Here is a 24021-nt window from a genome sequence, read left to right as displayed (position 1 = left end):
ATACCCAAACACACAAAACAGATGTCAGCTGTTCTCACAAAAACACTGCCTTGTAAATATCAGGAAGGGCAGCATGTTCAGTTGGACTGTTAAAACTGAGACCCCAGCAGTTTAGTATCTGTCTGATCACACAAACTGCCTGAAGAGTAAAGTGTTGATGAAGATGCAGTTCTGATTAGGACAGAGTATTTTATTCCGACTTCAGGGACACCTTATCAGCAACTGAAAGTCTGCTGCAAACACTTTTCTGATTTATTGCACACACTCTTGTAGAACATGTACCAAATACTGTAGATGTTTTGTTCACCTCAGCACACTCACAAGGATGTCAGTTATTAATCCACTGGGAAATCTGCATCATACAGGACTGTAGCAAACAGCAGCAGGAACTAGATGCCCCAAATGTTCATTCACCACCAACAGCCAGACTGTGCAATAAACTGTGGTAAACATCAAGCTCTCCAAATATCAGCATCTTAGCAACAGACCGACCCAACAGATGCATGAGGTATTTTTCTACCACTGTTTTCTACACAGCTTATTCCAGTACACAGCAACTGTGTTTACTGACACCTCACCTGTCACTACGAGCTTGCTTGTGCAGTATTTTTTTGGAGTGATAAGTACCATGCTTCACTCAGAACTGCTATAACTTCTAGTGTCATAGCATTCACAATAACCAGCTCTACTGTATACTGTGCATCATTGAGCAGCATAGGTTACAGTACCTCTTTCTCCAGTCTACGTTACGGTCACAGTGGCCTTGTCTGAGCTCTTGGGGGATGCTGGGACATGTAACTAGGCCTGGGACAGCCGATGCACCCTCCCCCCGCTGGCACAGTGGAAGAGAGAGAATGACAGCCAAGAGAGAGAAGAGAGAGACGGGATGTGCTCCCTCTTAAACACAAGCTGCTCTAACACCAGGATCACACAATCCTCTTTTTTCTCTCCTTTCTTTGCTACTCCTGTTGAAACTGTGGCCACCTCCAGTGTGCCGGTGAAGCAGTTTTTCTCTTACCTCTGCCTTTCTCTCAGCTGCTTCCTGGATTACACCGGTTTTCAGTGCATGAGCAGCAGAGCCTCCAAGCTCCCGGATTTAAATACTGGGCTAGAACATACCACGTGGCAGAAAAGGGGAGGGACCAGGATGAACCACTTTAGGCTCTATTGTGCTGTAAAATGGAGGAGGCCTTGCATCTCTGGCCACTCCCACTTCTTCTCTACCTCCCACCTCTTATTCATGATGCACCGCTTTGATCACCTCATGACTGCAAGCCTATAAATCATGATATGAATACCACTTACATGAATTACATGTCCATTAAAGGCACGTTTTATTACACATTGATTCAAACATTTATAATAAAAAACAAAAAATGACTTACTTACTGCCCTATGTAGTTACCAGCACTGTAGCAGTGTATTTGACATGTTGATTTTATTTGTAAGTTCCTATGTATTAATTTTATGTATTTTAATTTTAGTTTAAATTGGCTTATTGCTGTGATGTGCTGAATGTTTTATGGTTCTAATGATATTATTTGCTGCTTGCTGTTGGGTCTATGTTGATGCATCCATGCATTTTTTTCATGATTTAAAAATCCCCTTTGCGTGTGATGACTTGGGTCTGTGATTAAGCAAAAATTATGCAAACATTATCTGTCAACTATTAAATTATTTGCCAAATATTTTTATAACAGATTAATCGTTATTGTTTTCTTAAAGTAAAAATTCTCTGATTCCAACTTCTTAAATGTGAATATTTCTGGTTTATTTATTCCTGACAGTAAAGTGAATATCTTGTTTATAGACCAAACAAGTAATCAATTAATAAAGAAAATAAACAACAGATTAATCGACAATGAATATAATCATTAGTTGGAGTCTGTGTTTATTGCTGTAATATAATGTTTTACTACTAATTTGTTTGATGTTGCGAGCCAAAATTCCCATGCAGCGAAAAAATAATTAACTGAACTTTTTTGTGTGATTTAAATCTTTTTTATGTGATTGTCAGATGTTTAAATTCAATGCCTGAAGGGTGATTATGTGTGTTTGTGAGGTCATTATTCATATGCCCGAGCATATGTGAGTATATGATTGTGTTTACATGCTAGTGAGTTCATTTACATGCTGCATGTCATGTTGCTTTCTGCACCGATCACATGATGCCTGGGGGTGGCTGTTCCCTTCCTCTCACATGACTCCTGAGTGGCACAAATGGGGCCTGTCTGTTGTAGTACACAATATACACTAAAGATCTAAATTAGAGAACAAATTATTAATACTTTTAATACTACCTACTACTAATAATACTAATATACTACTACTATTTATTCTGAAATGTGTTATTTTTTATTGTTCAGAACTTCAATAAAACCTTTATTTTGTGAAAAAAAACAGTGAGCAAAATTAGAGGACAGTGACTATTGTGTAAGAAGAGAAGATTTAAACATTGTTTTCTTAGTGCTATAGCATTCAAAAATGAATAGGAACTGTAGAGGCCCAGCTTTTCACACTGTTTGATCTTGGTCCGTTCTTCCTTAGTCTCTTCCACAGTTGTGTAACTGTAGTGCCATTAGCCATTATTTTGTCACCAAGGACTTTCCAGAGATTCTCTATGGGGTTTATATCTGGCCTCTGGGCTGGCCACTTCATTGTTTCAATATTCTCAGCTTCAAGGAACAGCTTAAGTGGTATCGCCACAACCGTTATTTTATCAAATTCTGAAGAATAAAAAAATAACAATATTCAGAGTAAATAAAGTATTAATAAGTAGTAGAGATTACATTAACATTAGGCAATTTTCCAGATATAAGCCCAAAAAATAAGGCATCCACACAGAGACACAAACACACACACACAAACTTCAGCATGAAAGACAGACACAAGGCGGACAGAAGCTACACAAGGTCCTGAATTCTAGATAGACCCTAAGCTTTGTGCAATACCATCACATACTAACCAACTGCAACTAAAATCCGCCAACAATATATAGTACCATATATAGTACCTACATAAGACTCAGAGGAAAGTGCAATGACAATGTCGCTCTTCTTGTCTGACGCGTAAGTGAAGGCTTCTTTCCAATCGTCCCTGCTACAGTATCCAAACTCAACAGTTGTGTACTAACCCAGTTTGACAGACAGAGAGCTGTATGGACCACGCCTTTGTGATCTATATCTCGAAAGTTGCATGATTGCATGATTGACTGAGATTTTTGATTTTTTAACAGTGAAAGAAACTTTACCTCCACATCCTAGAAATATCATCAATACTAACCACAATCAATACCTACCCATCACCCACAGTGTGGTGGGAAAAACTTGACCTTGATACACAATACTCTTGTTCCTGTGTGGCCTGTTACATGGTGGACCTAAAATGTGGCGTTAAGAGATGTTTCTGTAGTGTACTAAGTGGACAGGACTTTTACAGTTCAGCTGAGGTCTAACTACACCACAAATCAACATCATCGTCTATTTAGAGATTTTTGCTTAAAAAAGACTCAAAATAATTCCAGGAAATTTAGATACATTTTACCAACCAGAGTCAACAACAACAAATCAAGTCAAATCAACAACTAGTGAATGTAAAAATGCTGATTTAAATGTAAAAAATCTTAGAGAATAAAGACATTTGTGCAACAATTCATTAAAAAACACAAATCACAATGAAAAAATAAGTATTTTGAAAGCTCAGATGTGCAATGCTCATGACTTTGACTTATAGCAAGAAAACAAATGTGTCCTCATTCCATGAAAGCTTGTGGTGGTGGTGGTGTTGGTACATCTTGTAAAGTGCAAAGCTTAAAAATAGTTGGGAGACCATGGCACTGAGGAAAAGAAAATAACTAACTGAGGACCGTTTTGCAAACAATGAACAGAGGCTGTTGCTACAAACCAAAGCCAGCTTCAGCTGAATACACGTAATAATCATGATTTGTGTTCATCTTTGTAGAATTGTCATCATAAACTTCATATTCATTCAAATTTAAAGCAAAATAAAATATCCCTGGACATTTTTCTTTTATACAACAGATAACCTAAAGAGTTTACTTGAATGTGACAATGACTTTTAACAGTGGTAGGAACTGTGACATTTCTGCCATTAGCGGAAATTAATTTACCTTCACTTATTAAAGAAGTCTATAGGAGGAGCCTTTAGAGACAGAAAGTTATAAAGGAATTCATGTGAGCCTAGAGGTGTTTCCACAGATGGATGTTTCTGTCACCTCTGTCTAGTAAGTTACATCCACCTGAGGTGTTGGGGATTTATGTAACATGTTACCTTTCCTATAAAGCATTATATTTCTGTGAACTTGTACAGTACAGTACTAGCTGTTTCTGTTCTGAGCTTAAAGATTGCAATCAAGATTGGCATCCACTGAGTAAATGATGATGATGATGATGGTGAGTATGTGTTTTGCCATTGATGACATTACTTGCTCACAACAATAAAATCCGAGCAGGCTGCGAAGTTTGTTGCCGAAAGCCAGACGATGTACTTACATGTCCACTTGTTTTCTTTGAATCACATTTCTGGTAAGCAATATTTTTTCAACCACAGCTTGAGCTTTCCTGCTATCATCTCTCATTCTCAAAGCAATTTCAGTCAAAAGCAACTGGACTTGGTTATTTGTCCAGATGCTTTTGACTGAAATTGCTTTGAGGATAACGATGACCTGGACAAACAAGAACATTCACAGGCTTTCTGCTATCACCTCTGTTGTTTTAAACACATGTTTTCCCAAGACACTAATCAACAGAGCATAGGGGAGTAGCTGTACACCCTTTTTGACAACCTTTCTCCCAGGGGAAAACCAGAGCTGGCAATATTGTTAAGACCTTTGGCAAGCAAACCTAATTTCTAACCCTGCAAACAAAGTCCCATTTGAATAAAACAGGACAAATATTCAGACAAGATAATACTGTTTTCTCAGCATTTAGACTGGGCACTCTTTCTGGGTCCTTCAGAAAAGTTCTAAAAACAATAAATCCTTCCCGTAGCCCAAAACACGCAAATACACAAAAAAAACACTGTCAGAAAGGACGTTTCTCCTTACTTTCTTTCTTTGTTTTCACTGATATAATCACTAATACTACCTCATGTGTTCATATTTAAATCTTGTATATGTGTTTCCATTATGTTTGGCCATGGATATGTGTTTTTTGTGTGTTTCACCCTGTGTTATTAGGGGTCCGGGGGGTGGATCCCAGATGACATCAGGCATGAGGTGGGGTACACCCTGGACCGGACGCCAGTCCATCACAGGGCACATAGAGACAAACAGAGACCCCAGCCAAGGTTTCGAACCAGAAACCCTCTTGCTGTGTGGCGACAGTGCTAATCACCACACCATCGCGCTGCCCTCCTGACCAAAAGTTATTTCGATACTCTTATTAATGCTGAAGTTGTAAAGGAACAACTTCCTGTAGACTACAGTGAAAACACACCAACCAACCACTCGGTGGCGCTTTTATGCAGAATTCATCATATCATAGTAATTATGAATCAGATTAACAAGAAACTTAGAACAATAGTTTCTGATGCTCGTTTGAGTGTTTGAGAAAAATATAACATCAATCATCCAGGAGGTGGCGCTGTTCTGAATATCACTTATACAGGAGCGAGACTGGTGTCCCCACAGAACACACCGAAAATAACACGTCCACCTCAAGGTGGCGCTATAATCAAGGAAAAGGCTTTTTGGTCTCTAACTTCAACATCGTATATTGCAAATATATATTTATTACATCCACATGTTCTCTGAAAGGTGCTGAATCTTGGGGTTTAGACAACAGCACATTTCGGCCTAGTATTTTTGCACAAAATTGCAAAAAATGAAATACCTATTTTTTCTAACTCCTTCTAGGCCAAGAGTCCAATAACCACGAAACTTTGCAGGAATTATCCTTTAATCATCTCGACGTAAAGTTTTCAAAGAATTTAAATAGTTTTTGAAGAAACAACCTCCTTTATGTTGTACTCATAACAGGAAGTATTGTATATCTTCACAATAATTAGTCCAATTATTAATCAAACTCAGACTGATAGTTCTCCATGGAAACTTCAGGCTTTGTGCAAAATTTGAGGTCAATCTGACATTAGTTGGCGCTGTTGCACAAAATTGATAAAAATACACAAACCGTGCGAAAATTAATCAAACCTACTTTTGCGAACTCGTCCTAGGCCAAAAGTCTCATCAGCACAAAATTTTGCACACAGAATTATTTTCATAATCCAAACTTAATGAAAGTTATAGAGGAAAGACTTGGTACACTGTGATCAAAACAGGAAGTGATGCGTTACTTTGAAGTAGTGTCTCTGATTATCACACAACCTGGAAAAGTTATTTCCAGAACCGCACTGAGGGTCTGTGCAAAATCTGACATCAATCGGCCACAAGCTGGGGCTGTTCTGCAATATCAAGTGATGCATGCAATATGTGAACAAACCCAATATCTACTAACTAAAATACCTACACTTTCTTTTTCAAACTACAATCTGTGCTGCGTTCAAGCTGCGACTTGCGTCGTGCCCATGGACCTGCTTGTCCGGATTGCATCGCGTCTGCGGGTCAGCAGGTCCAAGTTGCGTGGGGGCTTAGACCGCGTTGCTACCTGCTTGCAGGTCTGGTGGTTTTTATTGCTACTCTGGCAGAAAAAAATACTCTTGCAGGACACAAATAAAGGTCTTGAACTTTAACTGAGTTGACCTCACATACACACGCATACATGTAAACATACAAAGGACTGACTGGATATAATCACTGAAAGTCACACACTCCAAAAGAAACAGACACACACATTCACATCCCCCCATCCACTCCTCTGCGATTATCCAGAGCCCTGTCCGGTCCTTTAACCCTTTGCCACTTCTATCAGTGCAGCTCTCACCGTATCTGAATATAGCAAAGAGGAGCAATGTGTCACTTGAAACTGTCAACATGTAGCACACTGCACAGACTGAAAGTCAATATCACATTCCTTAGACCAAAGATGTGTGACAATGAGTGAGAAGGCTTTTGCTAACACATGGCTTGTGTCTACGAACTTCGATACAAACTTTGACACTCAAACTTCTTGCTTTGATTTACTGTATTGTACAGTAAAACTTATATTTTTATTGTAAGTCAAGCCTGAAGTTGCTTTACAAATTAAAGGATGATTTTTGTCACTTTTAAATGTGAAGCATATATCTTATTAATTAAACCCTAGTACTGGATGAGTACTCTGTATCAGCTGATAACCAAAGCCCAAGTATTGGTATCAGGCCTGAAAACGTCTGATCAGTACATCCCTACTTTCTTTGTCTGAACTTTAGAAGTAACCATTGACATCATCCATTGATTTATATAGCCCACCTCAACCCACTCTTACTCTAAATAAAATAAAATGAATGAATTATTCTCCAATACTTACTCTTAGAGCTCACTAATGATCAGTAAACTGTTTGCATCTTTTCACAATGCATTAGTAGAGTTCATTAAGTGACCAGGGGAATGGTGAGCGTGCAATTCACTGACTCATTAAGGTCACAGGACATTAAAAAACGGATTAGGAGCAATGGTGAGAGCAGAGACAGACCAAAGCTGCATGCTTAACTGTACCTTAGCAATGGAATACTATCCATCATAACCATGTGTATAAGCACTGTCTGTCAGCCTGCAGATCACCCAAATGAGTCATGGTGTGTCCACAATGTTGAGTCTTGTTGTTTGAGCATGTAAGGGGCCTGTGTGTTTCTCTTGTTATGACTATTGCAAGGACAGAAACTGTGGCTCTGCTGGTTATCTACTTGCCCCTAGCAACAACAGACCCACCTGTTGATGTTACAGCTTTCGAGGCCTTGGTTCTTGGGCCTCCAAAATCCCTTTTGAATGGCCAGAATAAAGTCCTGGAATTTTCCGCAAACTGGTCCTCACTCATGTCTGAATGCAGAGCAGCCAAAGACCTTGAGACACTGACAACTGATGGTCTGACTTTACAAAGCACTTTTGTCCAGGAGACTCCCTCTAGTGGTGAAATGGGAAAATGAAATGGAACTACACTTCTAAGGGCGCACTCACACTGTCCATCTGTACCGTGCCCCTTGCTTTAGGGTACTGAAACGTGCTTGGGCACGGTACGGATGGACAGGGTGAGTGCGCCCTAAAATGCAAAAAAATCAGTTTACAGAAAACTTTCACATTTTACCCAATATTAAACACACATTTAACTGGACTGGCACATAATGTATTAACTGTTTGAGGGACAAAAGTAATTACTGACTGTTTAATTGCCCAGATGTGTCTGGTCCCCTCAATGCTTTAAATGTTACGGTTTAACAATATAAATAACATATGATGTTGGAACAAGGGAGAGGGGTGGGAGGGCTAATTATGCAGGCGAAAGCCCATTGGGCAACAGTGTGTATATGCTAATAATTCTGTAAGAAAAGCCCCCTGGGGGTAACAGAACAGAGTCTACATGACTAGGTAAGTCATGAGATACAAAATATATCCATGAATTCAAGAGAAGGCTACAAAGACATGCGATGACAAGAACTGTACTTCTGACGAATAATCAAATTGAAGAAGGGGAGGCTGGAGTGGCAGAGGGAGCCCAGGAACCAGTTAACTGCAATAGTATGTGCCTGCAGACACGGAGACCTGCAGATTCAGGCCCGCATGTTCAGGCCCCTTGTGGTTTTTTGACAGTGCCACCTTCTGGTTGACTGTAAAACTGCAACTGCACAGTCTGGACACTTATGGATTTTTGACAGGGCAACGTCTAAATAAATAACCAAGATCTAACTGTTTGTGAAGCTAAGATTACTTTTTAAAAATAGATCTTGGACTAAATAAATAATAAAATCCAAATAAAACACCAAGATCTAATTGTTTGTAAAGCTTGGAAAACTCTTAAACTTTTTTTAAATTGTTTTGGACTAAATAAATAAAATTACCTCCAATAAAATGTGTCATTGCATGGGGTTATAGGGGGAAAAAAGTCTTAAAATAATCTACAATGAAATTAATCAAATGCAATGGTTTCAAATGTTTTATTCCTTCCTCATCTGTCTTTCCAGCCTCCTGCAAAACTCTTCCACAATAAATACTGGAAAAGAAGAACCATCAGTGTACTCATAAATTCCTACTTCTCTCCTCTCACCTTTGATGGACAACAGGCCCGACCAGGAGGACCTGCTCTGCCTCCTCCCACCATCATCATCATTGCCATGATGCCATATATGATGGCCTAAACAGAATATTCAGCAATTAAACTGATTTAAAATCATACAAGAACACCAACTTCACAAATATCTGCCATTCATTCAGGCTTTTAAAATTTTGTAGCACGCACAAGGTTATGCTCACCTTTGTTGCATTTTTTTTCTTCTTCAGAAAAGGGGCTTAGTACACGTGAGATCACCTATATTTGAGTATACATTTTTTTTAAACTGATGCTTTCTTCCTTGTCATTTTATTAAGGGGTTTCATAAATGTGTTAAATTCAGTCTAAAATACTAGGAAGTGAGGGAATGTTTTTATGACTAAAATGTCCCCAATATAATCACCACATTCAACATGTCCTTTTCCTCTGAATTTCCCCTTGTGGTGCCAAGAGTAATTTCATTAATTGTAAAGCTCAGTCCAAAAATTGTCAGCCAGTTTTTCACCGCCACCCAGAATCTCACAAAGGAGTGTGAAGGGTAGATACATCTCGAGATAAATTACAATTTTAACAAAAATGACACTAAAAAAATAGTTCGATCTCAATGTTGCCATATATTAAGCCTTGTGTTCCCTTAATGGACAGTATCTGTTATATTGAGTTTGATACTTTTCTGTTTTTCCTTAGTGATGTAGATGCCCAAGTACTTTATTTCATTTTTGATTGGTATATCATATATGAAGGTCAGTTCACATTTCTTAAGAAGCATGAGCTCATATTTGGTAATATGTAGGCCTAAACCTGAGGCTTTGGACAAATTTTCAATCCTCTTAATAACCACTGGTAATTTGTGTTTATCTATTAAAAAATGTAAGCGTATGTTTCAGGATGTATAGTGAGTGGTAAACATTCAGATTATTGTTGAGCTGACAGTTAGGATGGATTCTGTATCCAAATGTACACAACAGAGACTGGCTAACTCGCTATACATTATCCAGCACCATACAGAGGACAGAACTCAGTGGGATATCTAGGTAATTAGACAGGGGTCACACAATGTTATTGACAACACAACTTAAGAGGAACAAAAAAAAATCTGTTGCAACAAAATCATCTGACATGCTAGACTACCAGTCAGCCTACAGTACATTTAAAAAGGTACAGAGGGTAGTGTAAAGACATAAACCAACAAGTTAGGGCAGATCAAGGTAAGAGCCTCTGTATGAGACCAGATCACAACAGAGAGCGCAGCAGTGACTCATGTTGGAGAAAGGAATTCCCTCCACCGCTCTGGCAGATACTTTAATAGCCTCTATACATCACATCACATAGCTTTGGCTGCAAAGCCAGGGCATTACGTATGCTGCTTCATGCGATGCAATGAAAGTCCAGTGGGAGAGAGCAGCCTGCAGGCAGAGACAGATTCCTGCAGTTGAAAAAAACCCGACTGAGTAATCAATGTTTCCACCAGCAAACCAACACCAACGATTACATAGGAGACCTGTTTCAAATGTACAGGAATGCAGGAGATAAGAATTTCATTGAAAAAAAGACAAATAAATCTCCCAAGTTTCTTGAAAGAAAAGATGCCATGGAGCAGGACTATTTCTGAGGTTGCTACAAGGAGTAACGCAGGAAATACTGAAGGCTTCAGTTCATGACAAGGATTCAACACCAACTACTCAAGCTGCAGCTACAGCAGACTTTTCTGCAGCAGTAATTTGGCATTGTGAATGCTTACAGACTGGTGTGGTCAGATGGTTGTGCTATAATGGGTGGCCTACATGTGGCTCTTATGACCAACTGGGAGTGCAGAGTGTTCAGCCAAGCGGCTAATTGAGAGGACTTAAATGACTGCATGGATGGAGAGACCTCTAAGTTATTTATTACTGCAGCAAAGACAGCCTTCCTCAGCAAATACAGTGCGTGTCAACCTGAGTTACTGCGTGAGATCTGCTGCAGCATCCCTTTCAAATACTGTGTATATTTGTGCTGCGCTGTGCCACACTGAGGACGTAGCTTATATTAAATCAATAATTACCTTTGATGGCCTCATGATCTAACTTTCTAGTTTCTCCCCACAGAGATCAGTTAGCATCAACATCAAAGGTAATAACCGTGCTGCTATAATTTGGCCTGTATCCCATCACACAAAAAGGTTGATTAAACCCCTACACATAGCTTGTGAATTGACACTGCTGAATATACAACCATGTGCCAGAAATATACATGGCCTGTGATGACAAAGTCCTATTATGCCTATGGCAATGTCCATAACTTATATCACAGTCATAGAAGATCCTCTGACATCGAACGTCAGAGTTTGATAGTTATTAAGCTAAATCAAGTAAAACAATTTCAAAAATGATTTAGGAAACTGCGTTTCCTATATTTTGTGAACTGTGTTGCATTTCCATTCCAGTTTTGATTAAAAAGTACAGAGGTTATTGTCACTAAAGCAAGCTAAAATATACTTAACGAGACTGAATTTGGGATGCTAATGGAGGATACTAACTTAAACGCATAATGCAGTAATCTTTAGACGTAGTAACACAAAGATATATGATATAATGAGTTTTTCCCCTCCACATGCTAACTGCATATTTTCCTATACAAAAGAATGAATTTTGGCCAAACAGTATTGTTGTAACATGAAACAATCCCACTGCTCGTCTAACCAAGCTAATGAGATAAAGAGAAGCCAGTAGACCCAAGATAAACTGTTGTAGCTGCAAGGCGAGGGCGGGCCCATCAAGGGCTGGGCATCTCCTGGCAATCCAGGAATCATCCAAATATCTATTCAAACTTCATAAACTGGCAACTTTTAAAAAGGTTTATCTCCATTTTACATGCAAACAAGTAAAAAACATGTTTCAAAATAACCCTTTTGTAACAATGTTTTAAATTGTTCAGATGGTCGCACCCCTTCAAAATAAATAATCAATATAATCATGTGTGCATATCTATTCGGACAGGCAACCCACATAACAGCTATCTATGAGAAACACTCTCAAACTGTGGTTCTTGTAGTGCATTTTTTTCATTAGCATTCACAATATGAAAGTGAAAACAGTCAGACCCATATTTTGATTTTTAAGTTTAGCTGTATTATAATACAGAATATTTAGGGCATTGTGTTTTTATTAACATACAAAGAGCAGATTGTCAGTTACTGAGCAGTCAAGATTTGCTGACTAATTGGTGATTCAATTGACAAAACTTATAAATAACAATTGTAGTAACGGATTGATCATTTCACTTAATTTATCAAATCAATCATTCTCAACAAACATACATACATCACCAATAACAGAGTTTGCCGCTCTGAGAACATGTGATGTTCTTGTGTCCATATTCTGACTGATTAATAAAAAATAAATATGTATTATCAATAGATCAACTCAGTTGCAGCTATGGTTTAGTTCAAATATTCTTGGAAGTGAATTTCATTTCATTCTCGCAAAAAGCATTATGCATGCAGAATAATTAATATACAGTCCATAACAGTCAAAACCTCAAACAAATTAAACCAATGTCTCAACAACGAAACTGAGCAACTAACAAGAGTCGCAGCGGTCCCCACCTCTAAAAACTCCCTTATTGCTCCTGGGGAGCAGCATGTGTTCTTAAAAGCCACTGCACGAGCATCTGTGTAATTTTCTGACTCCACATTCATGTAAGAGCTGAGAGTTCACTCATTCTTTCTATGGGCCCCTCTCACCCACACTCACCAGGGCTGGTGGTGCTTTGCAGGCTCCCCCTCTTGCGAAACGGGGATTTAGGTTTAGGCTTCCCTTGTCCATCGTTGTTGGAGGAGGAGGAAGAGGATGACATCTTGCTGCCTATGTTCCTGTTACTACTGGAGCAGAGCAAGGAAGAGTTGCACAGTGGCCAGCAGAGGGAGAGAGGAGCACTAGCTCTTACGCTGGAGCTCTGTCTCATAGTGGGACAGCGGGGCGGCAGGACCCATACTGAGCCGCGAGAAGCTCCTCTGCAGAGTTGGCTCCGCCTTCTAGCCAGCAGCAGGTCAGCAGGCATGCCGCACAGCGACGAGCTGAAAGGCAGCCCAAGGCTTCCCCGGCTTCTGCTGGGGGCCATCCTCCTTGGTTGCCCTAGCAACCAGGGAATGAGCTTCCTGTAGCCAATGCAGGGAAAAACCGCCATAGAGGAGGGCACTGCAGATCAAAGTGTGTAGGTAGCATGACAGCCAGCAAGCATGGAGACCGATAGCACCCCGCCAGCTCACCAAGGTGAGTGAAGGACAAAAGTTTTTCCACTCGTCTAAAAATAGAAATTAGATACACTGGATATCATGAGGATGTGTATTCAACCGAGAGAAAAAGATCCAGATGAACAGCAAGGGACAAAAAAAGTCAAAGAATACAAATTGGTCAGAGTGGATAAGCCCAGAAACCTGCGTAGTGTGTAAGCAGACTGAACTCTCAATCTTCTCTGCTGGAAAATTCAGAGGGGAGTCGGACAGCCTAAACACACACAGCAAGACCCGCCTGGCATGATGTATTATAAATAATGACAACCAATGCCCAGCAAGGTTGTACATTCCTATAGTTTAAGAGCATTTATTATAATGACACACTTTTAAAGTGTAGTTACTGCATAAGCTTTCACAAGTTAGGTGAGCATAAGCAAGTTAAACAAATAAAGTGGTTGTTTTGTATGCTGTAGTACAGCACAGCACAGTATGCTGTGCTGTACGCACACGTTTAAAAACACTAAATCACATCTGCTATATATTGCTAAAGCTAGAGGACACTGACTATTGGTTTTGTAATGTTGGTCTTACATTGTAACTTGGAACTTTGTGATTCACTACCTTCATAGAGTAGTCAGCTCCAAAAAAAGAGTAAAGATCTCCATCTAGTGGTAAGAAAATGTGAGGCAGGTAGACATTTGACGATTGGCTCTTCTGAGCACAGTTGTTATTCAAACAGCTTCAGTTAATAAATTGTACACACACTAAAAGGAAACATTGTAAGCACACAACAAACAATAACAGTATTAAGGAGCATACTGATGATTTAGTTAGTGGGATCATTTTACCCACTGCACACAACAGGATAGAGCCTTTTTCAGGGACAGCATTAGATAAAGACAGTTTAAAATACTGTAGTTTCATTGACCACCATCCTCTTGTTACACTCAATTACTTCAAAATACAACTGTATTGAAGTCACAACTACAGGATTATGCTCTAAAAATGTGAAAGTAAACTGGCCTCTGGTATTAAAGTAGAGACTGCACTTGATCAATTCTGAACTAAATCTCAATTCAGAATACAACTGTGCATGAACCAGACCAAACCCCAAACACTGAAACATATCAAACTGATTCATAAAAGTGAAGGAATTGGGCTAAAGACGATCACAGACATGCTCAAGCTATGCCCTGATGATTGAAAACAGACCTGTGCATACAGTACAACAGTCACATAAATAAATCAAACCTTTCCATCAAATGAGCTTGGAAACATCTTTCAAAGATAAATTCAAAAGTGGAAGAAGTCGGGGTTTGTATTCCCCTAAAATCTCGTTTCTGGATGTCTTCAGCCTTTTCTGAAACCTGACCCAGTTTTTTAGAGAGCTGACACTCACCATCTGGTGCAGCAGCAGCAAAGGGTAAAAAACAGAGGCCTACTTTTTTCTGTAGAAAAAATATTACCTACCCCCATGACTATGTTTCACATTTGGCAAAAATGAAATTACTCACATTCTCAAAGCCTTACCTGGACACAGCAGTCAGTTACTGTCAGTTACAGTCTTGTTATTCCTGCTTCGGTTTTCTTTTTGCTTCTTCTGTTTGGTTAAGCTGTCTGTCTACACACCCTTTCGCTAAAAATGAGACCACTGTTCATATCACTGGTTGCTTGGGGATTTTTTTTCCCTCCTTCAGAGCAAAGCTCAGGGAATTCAGCATTTTGTTTGCAGAGGCCAAACCAAAATACATAGAATATTCTCTCTTTCTATGGTTAGCGTTGCAGAGGAAATGCAAAATGTAAAACACCATCAAACCAACTGAACAAATCAGATTTTTTGGAAAAAATAGATTAAGTACACTTTACATTCGAAGGCTTGCCAACCCTATGCATGGGAAAAGCAAACCCCAGATTGTCCTAGCATTTTACAAAACAGAGTCATGGCATATTCCCATTACCAGCGGAGTAATTTGGGTTTTTAAATTACATTTGCTTGTTTGTTTTTTACTAAATGATAAAAAAAAAATTAAGCTGTGTTCTCAGCTGTTTTGAACTCATTTCTATTGCTATTCCAGTTCAGTTCGCTGTATGTAATCTTTGAGAGTGTTGTTATAAACAAAAGCCAGTCACCACTTTGTAAAACATTACATAATTGGATATAATAGTGGTGTTGTCATGGGATGGTCATATGACCAGGGTATTCTTGAAAAGCACTGCTTTTGCATCTTACTTTAGGTACTTTTCAACATTTGCACTAATCATACAATATTAGTATTTTAATATCAAGATATTTTTGGAGCAAAACAACTGAGCATGTGACAGTGGAATTTGTAGAAACATGCTCAAACAAGAACGTTTTGCATAAATAATGTAAGAAGCAAAAAACAATTTACTGCCTGGTATTAAAAAACAGTTACCACTACCAAGATTTGAATGTAGAACTACAGCAAAGTCGAAAAAGAAATCATATTCTGGCTGTACATATCAGCACTGGGATAGTTGTTTAAGTTGTATATTTGATGAATATGATTTAATTGTTTATGTTATGGATAAGGGGTAGGACAAGACAACTGAAAACTGGTTCCTTCTCCTTTTCAGACATGTGATATCTATTTTGTGATTTATTATTTGTGCTGTTCATGAGCATTTGTCTATTGAGTTTGCTACATGTTTACTGTTTATTTGTAATTGCTGTTTGCTTGTTATTTTAAAATAAACTAAACTAATAAAGTCATACGCTCACATTTTCTGATGCAGTTTCTGCAGTGAATAGGGTGCAAAACACATTCCCACACCCATATCAACAAATGTGCACATCTGTAAACTAGTGTGTAAAACGCGAGACAAAGAAACAAATCACTTTGGCTACACATTTTTAAAAAAACAGCATTTGAGACGGACCATGGTAGAAAAATATCCAAGAAAAAAAATGTCATAAAATATTGTACAGCTGTGCATCTCTCATTGCATGAATTCACATACTGCTTTGAGGATTTTCAAGTGTAATTACGGCGCAAAATCATCTCATGGTCTTTTTCTTCAATTACAATACATCGAATAAGCCATCGAGACGGTTGGTGAAGGCTTTAAAACGTCTTTTTTAACCACTAATACTGATCAAAATAACACCAAACCTCTGCAGTAACATAAAAAAAGCAACAACAACCACAACCACAACAACAACAACAACAACAACAACAACAACAACGTAGTTAGTGAACCCAGAGTTTATTAAATGAGTGTTTTGAAAGACGTACTGGCACTGGTACCAGCTTCTCTCACAATAAAGTCCATTCAAGTCAGTTACCAAAGGCAATCCAAAGGGAAGAAGCCCATTGATGATTCATTCCAGCAAAACACATAAACTTTGTAGTTGTGTCACTTTGGTGAAATATAAATTAATAATAGCTGGTAAAAGGTTTGGAAAAGTCCCACACAGCAATGTCACGCGGGGGGGTGGTAGAGGCGACCGAATCCTAAATAAATCATCAATGGACTCCTTCCTTTTGGATTGCCTTTGCTAATCGACTTGAATGGACTTTAGTACGAGAGCAGCTGGTCCAGGGGCCAGTTGGTAAGTCTTTCAAAACACTAATTTAATAAAATCGGGGTTCACTAACTAGGTTGTTGGTGCTTTGTTTTATGTGAAGAGACTCGTATCATGCTACTGCAGAGGTTTGGTGTTATTTTGAGCAGTATTAGTGGTTAAAAAAACATTTTAATGCCTTCACCGTACTGCCCTGAGCTAATCAGTGTTAGCCACGTCCAGCTGTTAGCGACTCTACCGGATTTCTCTGTTAATAGTTGTTACATGAAAAAACTTGTCTCGATGGCTTATTTGATGTATGTAATTGAAGAAAAAGACCATGGGATGATTTTGCGCTGGAATTAAACTTCAAAGTTTTCTCCCTGACTAGGGTGAGTGAATTTTTTACAATATTCACTGCAGCATCTGTGGGAAAGAAATATGTGAGCATATAATTTGTTATTTGAAGAATAGGATTTTAGCGCCTGCAATGAAGACTCCAAGTAGGTGTAACTATTGTGTTTGTGGGGTGGTTACTTAAAATCTACTAAAAACACATGTGTAACTACAAATTCCACTGTCAAGGGTATTCAGTTGTTTTGCTCCAATAATGCGTTTATACTTTTACTACAAACATCTTAACATTTATGCCAAACAATTACCCTATAAGTTTTCCATATCCAAATGTCTATTATGATTAAGTGTGTAATATACAATTTGTAAAGCCCTTTGAGGTACATTTGTGATTTTAGACCAAATGCAATGACTTCCACCTAACTTACAAAGCCTGTGTCAGTGCCACTTCACTGATATATAAGTGCTTTCAAGCAGTTTAAAGCTGCTGGAGGTTAACACTCGCCTTTAGACATTTGAGGCTAAACGTCCCTAATTTAACTCAAATACTAATACTTGTGCAGATGTTGCACTGCGTCACTGCTTGCCGACTTACCACCTGACATCGTTGAGTAGCAGCTGGGAACAGAAGAAGACGTCGCACAACAGGAAAACAGGAAATGTCCTGCGGAAAACACACAGATATGTTATCTAACTGACAATAGATACGCTATCAGTTACACTGCGACTGGGGCAGATTCGCTATATGATTAACTTTCCTGGTTTACTGAAAGCTTCACATAGCTAACGTTATAAAATAATATGTTAATGTGCGTTTCGCTGGTTTCCAGAGCTCAACTAACGGTAGTTTAACGGCTGATACATTTGACGTCTACGTAAGCTATCAGTTAAAGTTTATTAACGGTTGGTTGCTTGGTTACGTTAACGTACTCGTCAATGAATAACCAACTTGTTAGCGTTACACATGAATAATCTTGGTTAACGCAACACAAATACAACTTACCAGAGCTCTTGGCGTTTGTTCGAGTAGGAGTGTGTTAGTTTGGACTTGAAGCAGCTTCCTCAACAGCAGGACGGAGCCGCCCCGCTTTGGCTGAACGGTCTGTCGTGGGTCAAAGGTCACCAGAGGTAAACGGTAGGTCGCCTAGTAAAACGCACTGACACAGGGTTCACACGGGTCCTGGAAAACATGGCGAACGTGGGAAATGAGAGAGAAAGTTAAAAAAAAATGTCCTTGGAAATCTTGTTTTGTCTATTTTCCTTTAGAAGATAATGAACTACTTGGCTCAGAGCTCACCAAAACGAATAATATTGCCATCTGAAAGGGCTAAAAGTTGAATATAAGGTCATATCATCATCTAAATGTGTAAGAATAAAGGAGAGGATTTTAAATAGACTGTTATGTTGTGTAACACTGTGTACACACCACCAGGACATGTCACATTATTACACATGCAGGTTGGATGACTTTACAGCGTGTAAATATTGGTCATTGCTGGCTGGTAACTAGTTGTTTTAATTCATACATTAGCCTATTATCCATGTGTCATCATTTCTAAGCACATCGTGATTACTTCATAATAAAGTTAATGCCATAGATTGCTAATCTTTTAAATCAGAAATCCACAGAGGAACATATGGTGTGATCTCTGTCTGTCAAACCAGCTAGATCAGTGGTTCTCAAACTTTGTACCTGACGTACCCCCTCAGTAAATATCAGGCTCTCTCAAGTCCCACCACTGAGACCAATGTTAAAATACACTATTTAGCTACGGACAGGAAGGTTTATTCCTCATCAGAAGATTATTTATTGTTGACTGTCTTCAGCCACGCTGTATGAAGGGGTAGCATCAGAACTGACATGTCAGTGTTTTAAACCAATCATTTTACGTCTGCGGACCATCTTCCACCACAGTTTAACTCGTAACTCATGACTCATGACTCATGACTGTGACTACATAACAGTCTGATACTGAAACAAAAATATTAGAGGAAATGCTAACTTTATTTTCAATTACATTTCATTAGTATTTTTTTAGTATCATATTATTAATTTGGAATTACTGTTCCCTTTTTTATTTTGTAGATTTTTTTTCCACCAGAGAAAGTTTGAGTTCCACCAGTGGTCCAAGTACCACAGTTTGAGAACCTGTGAGCTAGATCATATCTAATAAATGTCATGGGAAATTATCTCTAGAAAAGAATGGGAACTCTAGATGCACAAACAAATCCCTCCCTAAGTTTTTGTCTCCAAGCCCTATTTTAGATTATTTTTTCTGCGTATAATAACCACTAAAAATCAAAATGATAGCTGTAATTTTACACCACAAGCTATACTTAAAATGGGGGACATTAAACTGTAGTTTGGTTCTTATATTGCTGGAAAACCCTGATGGTCACCAGCCCTAGTGGTTAAGGAAATATTCAGTAAGTTATGCCACAATGTAAAAATAGTGTTCTTATTACTGACTCGTTAACGTGTTAGTATAATTTTGTTGTTGTAGTTTGTCAAGATGGAGCTAATTTCATTTTATATGCGTTGTGGAGAAGTCTGTGCTGAGTAACTTTGAGACTCAGGAAAAGTTTGGGGAACATGATGATTTACGCAGAGAATTAGGAATAGGAAGTACCCGCCACAGTGATCCCAGCTCTGAAGGTTACTGCCTTCTGACAGACAAGATTCTTAATAACCATATATGGTCCTCTCTCGCTCGTCTATGCATGGAACCGTATTATTCGAGTCTAAACTCAAGTTGCACCTATCTAGATCATGTTGCAGTTACCTCACATTCAACAAATTTCAGTCAGTCTGATATGAGAGACAGGGTTCACTCTGTCATGTTGGTGTGTGTGTGTGTGTGTGTGTGTGTGTGTGTGTGTGTGTGTGCGTGTGTGTGTGTGTGTGTGTGTGTGTGTGTGTGTGTGTGTGTGTGTGTGTGTGTGTGTGTGTGTGTGTGTGTGTGTGTGTGTGTGTGTGTGTGTGTGTGTGTGTGTGTGTGTGTGTGTGTGTGTGTGTGTGTGTGTGTGTGTGTGTGTACCTCCTGTTTACGGGACATTTTGTATGTGTGTATTGGGTGAATCTAACTCTTTTTGAACTTGAGAGAGAGGCAGACTGGTCACCTATCAACACAGCTGATTTTCAGTCATATGAGACAGTTGTGACTTACTGGTGTTCTGTTGGTCGCTGTCCCGAAAGTGGCCTAGGATACCCACTGTATCATGTGTTTAAAGCAAAATATCTCCTCACAATATACTCTTAGCAAGTTAAATTTACATGTAAAAAAGGGGATTTAAAATCTTATCCTGCAAAAAATGTCAGATAATAATAGTAATAAGTAAGAAATTTGAATTACTCAGATGGTAAAGTAAAGTATCTCAAAGTTGTGCCTAAATAAATGACCACTGACCAGATCCTACTTTATAATTCAACACAATAAACCAGTTTTAAGAATTAAATGAGTTACAATAGTTAGAAGGTAGAAGCAACACACAGCAACACACTTTACTGCCAGTGAAGTTAAAATGGGAACATGTTGGCTGACTCAGGAGGACTTTCAAGACTATAGTCCAGCATTTCATTTAACAACGTGTATAACTTGTGAATAGTTAAAACCAGCAAATAATATGTATAATTATTTAGTAGGTCATGTTACAATGTGACCATGATGTTGTTATATTCATTGGTACATGGTTTTCACTCTAAATGTTCTATAATAGGAGGCTTTAAAAATAAGCAACTTCAGTGTTGAAAAGGCCCACATTAACACCATCACTCACTATTACTGTAAACTGGTATGTTAGAACAATAGGCGCACAACCATTTAAATAATTACTATATCAGAAATTACATAATTGATGTATTATTAGTTGCAAATGTGAAAATAATTTTAGTTTAATTTGTGTTTGTAATGTTGACTTTTATTCTGTTTGTGTGTCTAATTCCTCTCTCAATCCCTGTTGTCGCTCTTAAAAAAAGTATCTCTTTTTTGTGAAATGCTGACAATGTGTCTGGGAAGTTGACGGAAACGAAGAAATCATAGTATATAGTATACTTTGATATATTTGTTCATAATATACAGGATACATGTGTGTTTCACAGTGGCACATATGTTCCATGTATGCTGGAAATTAAAATTGGCAAGTGTTCATCATAACAACTTTATAAAATAAAGATATGTCAGTTTTGCTTTCATGTAGGTCCACTGCCCCCACATGGCAAGGAAAATAATAAGCATGTACAGGATCAATTTAGGTCCAGATATGTATGGATATTATGCATATAGATATTCAAATCTAAACTGCCTCTTTCACCTCCTCTTAGGGCCTGTTTGCATCCCCACACTCTCCAGGTCCTGGTTTATCATTTCCCTCTAGGTAAATGCCCTTTGCCCTCTTTCAGGCAGTGAGTACATGCTGCATAATGCTTGACTATCTTTCCTCTAGCTGATCTAGCCACCACATACAGTTACACCTGTTCCCCACCTTCTAATCTAACCTGAAATTATCTTATCTTTTGTTTGCAGCTTGTGTTATTCTCATATTTACGTTTTGTTCTGTTTGCAGGTAATTTTAATCTTGACACACACATGATAAGTGCTTTTTCAGCAGTAGTTAAATTTCTTTGGTCCAAGATTATCAGGTCCAATTAATTTTATTGTAAACAACTGGTGCATACCAGTACCATGACAGGAAAAAAACACCGTTAAAGCACAGGAATCAAGTTTGTGCAAAAACAAAAGAGCTCATGTAAATGAAAGGATAAAAGTCTTAAAGGTCCCATCTTGTGCTCATATTCACTCTCTGTTTTGAAACACTGGAAATCTCACTTTTTACAACATGGGACCTTTAAAGTTTTAATGTAAAAACTATATATATTAAGATAAAGCAATCCAAGATTACCAAGAAATAATCAATGCTCCTTCTAAACAGCAGGAAGAAAGAGTGACTTCAGTTTATAGTATGAGATACACAAGCAGTCCAGATATTGTGGAAATAAAACAACAACTACAAAAAATGCCAGCTCTGTTTTAGTCTATAGATTGTATTTTAAGAAGTCTCAGATGAGGGTGTCTTGTTGGATTCCTGTTGGAGCATGCTCCTCCTTCCGCCCACTATAGCACTGAGAAATGTCACTAGGTAATAATCGCCATGGGGATGGCAGAGCCTGGCGAAGCTGGGGGCGGTTTGACTGAGGTCCATCGTTGAGGTGTGAGGCCTGTCGCAGATTAGCATCTTCCAACAGAAACACAGCATTAAAGAGTGGAAGGATGCATTTGTTTCTATCTATCAATCTATCAATCCATCAATCTATCTATCTATCTATCTATCTATCTATCTATCTATCTATCTATCTATCTATCTATCTATCTATCTATCTATCTATCTATCTATCTATCTATCTATCTATCTATCTATCTATCTATCTATCTATCTATCTATATATCTATCTATCTATCTATCTACAGTGCCTGTAGAAAGAAAGTTGTGATACCCTTCTGAAATAGTCACTTATTTTTGTTTTACAGCCTGAAATGATAATACATATAAATATATATTTTTACGGCATGATTTACACATTTTGCTTTACAACATTCAAGGGATTTTTCTTTGTTATGATTAATGAAAATTAATAAAAAAACAATCACCTTCCAGATTAGACACCAAGTTAACTGGCCTCAACCTGACATCAATTGTGGTGTTTTTGATTTTACCTCAGAATAAAATCAGCTGTTCCTTGAGGATTCCGCTCCTAGTAGAGCTAGTAACACAAATAACTCACCATGGTTGGAAGGATGCTTTCAAAAGAGCTCCAGGAAAAAGTTGTGGATAGGCACAAGTAAGGAGAAGGATATAAAAAAATTTCAAAGGCTTTAACTATCCCTCTGAGTACCGTTGAGAGTATTTTCTAGAAGTGGACAGCATACAGCACCACCCAGAACTTGCCTAGATCAGGCCGCCCCTCCAAACTGGATGACTGAGCCAGGAAAAGAGCGATCATACTATACTTATTTCAATGACATTTTGTATGGCTTCTCCCGTACACAAAACAATGAATAAAATCAAAATAGAAACAGAAACACAAACTGAGGCCACAGCTTTGGGGTAAAAACTGTTCCTCATCCTGCTGGTGTTGGATCTAAGTGCCCTGAACCGTTTACCGGATGGCAGTGGCTCACACAGAGTGTTTCCAGGGTGTGTGTGATCCCTGAGTATGTATGTATGTATGTATGTATGTATGTATGAGTATGTTATGGCTTTCTTACTCAGTCTGCTGGCATATATGGTGTCGAAGTTAGGGAGCTCCACCCCGATGATACGCTGGGCTGCCTTCACCACCCAGGTCCTTGCGCTGAGCAGTTGGCATACCAAACAATTATGCAGTTGGTTAGGATGCTCTCAGTGACAGACCTGTAAAAGCTGAGCATCAGTGTTTGTGGAAGCTGGGCCTTTTTCAGCTTCCTGAGGAAATACAGTCTCTGTTGAGCTCTTTTGACCAAGCATGAGGTGTTAGAGGTCCAGTCCAGCTTGTCTGATATGTTGACTCCAAGGAACTCCACACGTCCCACTGCTTCTCCGTGTAAGTGGAGGGGGAGGTGTTCAGTTCCCTTTGTCCTCCTGAAGTCAATGATCACCTCTTTTGCCTTAGAGGTGTTAAGGACAAGGTTGTTGTCCCCACAGATGTTTCACCTCATGCCTGTACGCTGTTTCCTCATTGTCTGAAATCAGTCCGCCCACTGTGGTGTCATCTGCAAACTTCATTATGGAGTTTG

At 38.7% G+C, this 24021-nt stretch overlaps 1 protein-coding gene across 2 annotated transcripts in view; it reads right to left on the bottom strand.

Moving 5' to 3' along the window:
* ampd2a (adenosine monophosphate deaminase 2a) overlaps positions 1–18331 on the bottom strand; it is a 36297-nt gene extending 17966 nt beyond the window's left edge. For both annotated transcript variants that reach the window (XM_083939442.1, XM_083939443.1), the window contains exons 1-2: positions 18255–18331; positions 17847–17915 (exon numbers count right to left, since the gene is read on the bottom strand). In XM_083939442.1, coding sequence (XP_083795568.1) covers positions 17847–17856 — 10 coding nt within the window. In that variant the 5' untranslated portion in view covers positions 17857–17915; positions 18255–18331. The remainder of the gene's footprint in view (positions 1–17846; positions 17916–18254) is intronic.
* Positions 18332–24021: the final 5690 nt, after the last annotated feature.

Source organism: Echiichthys vipera (assembly GCF_963691815.1).
Source record: "Echiichthys vipera genome assembly, chromosome: X".
Classification (NCBI taxonomy): domain Eukaryota; kingdom Metazoa; phylum Chordata; class Actinopteri; order Perciformes; family Trachinidae; genus Echiichthys; species Echiichthys vipera.
Note: the sequence above shows the minus strand (reverse complement) of the source record. Positions and strands in the feature narration are given on the sequence as shown.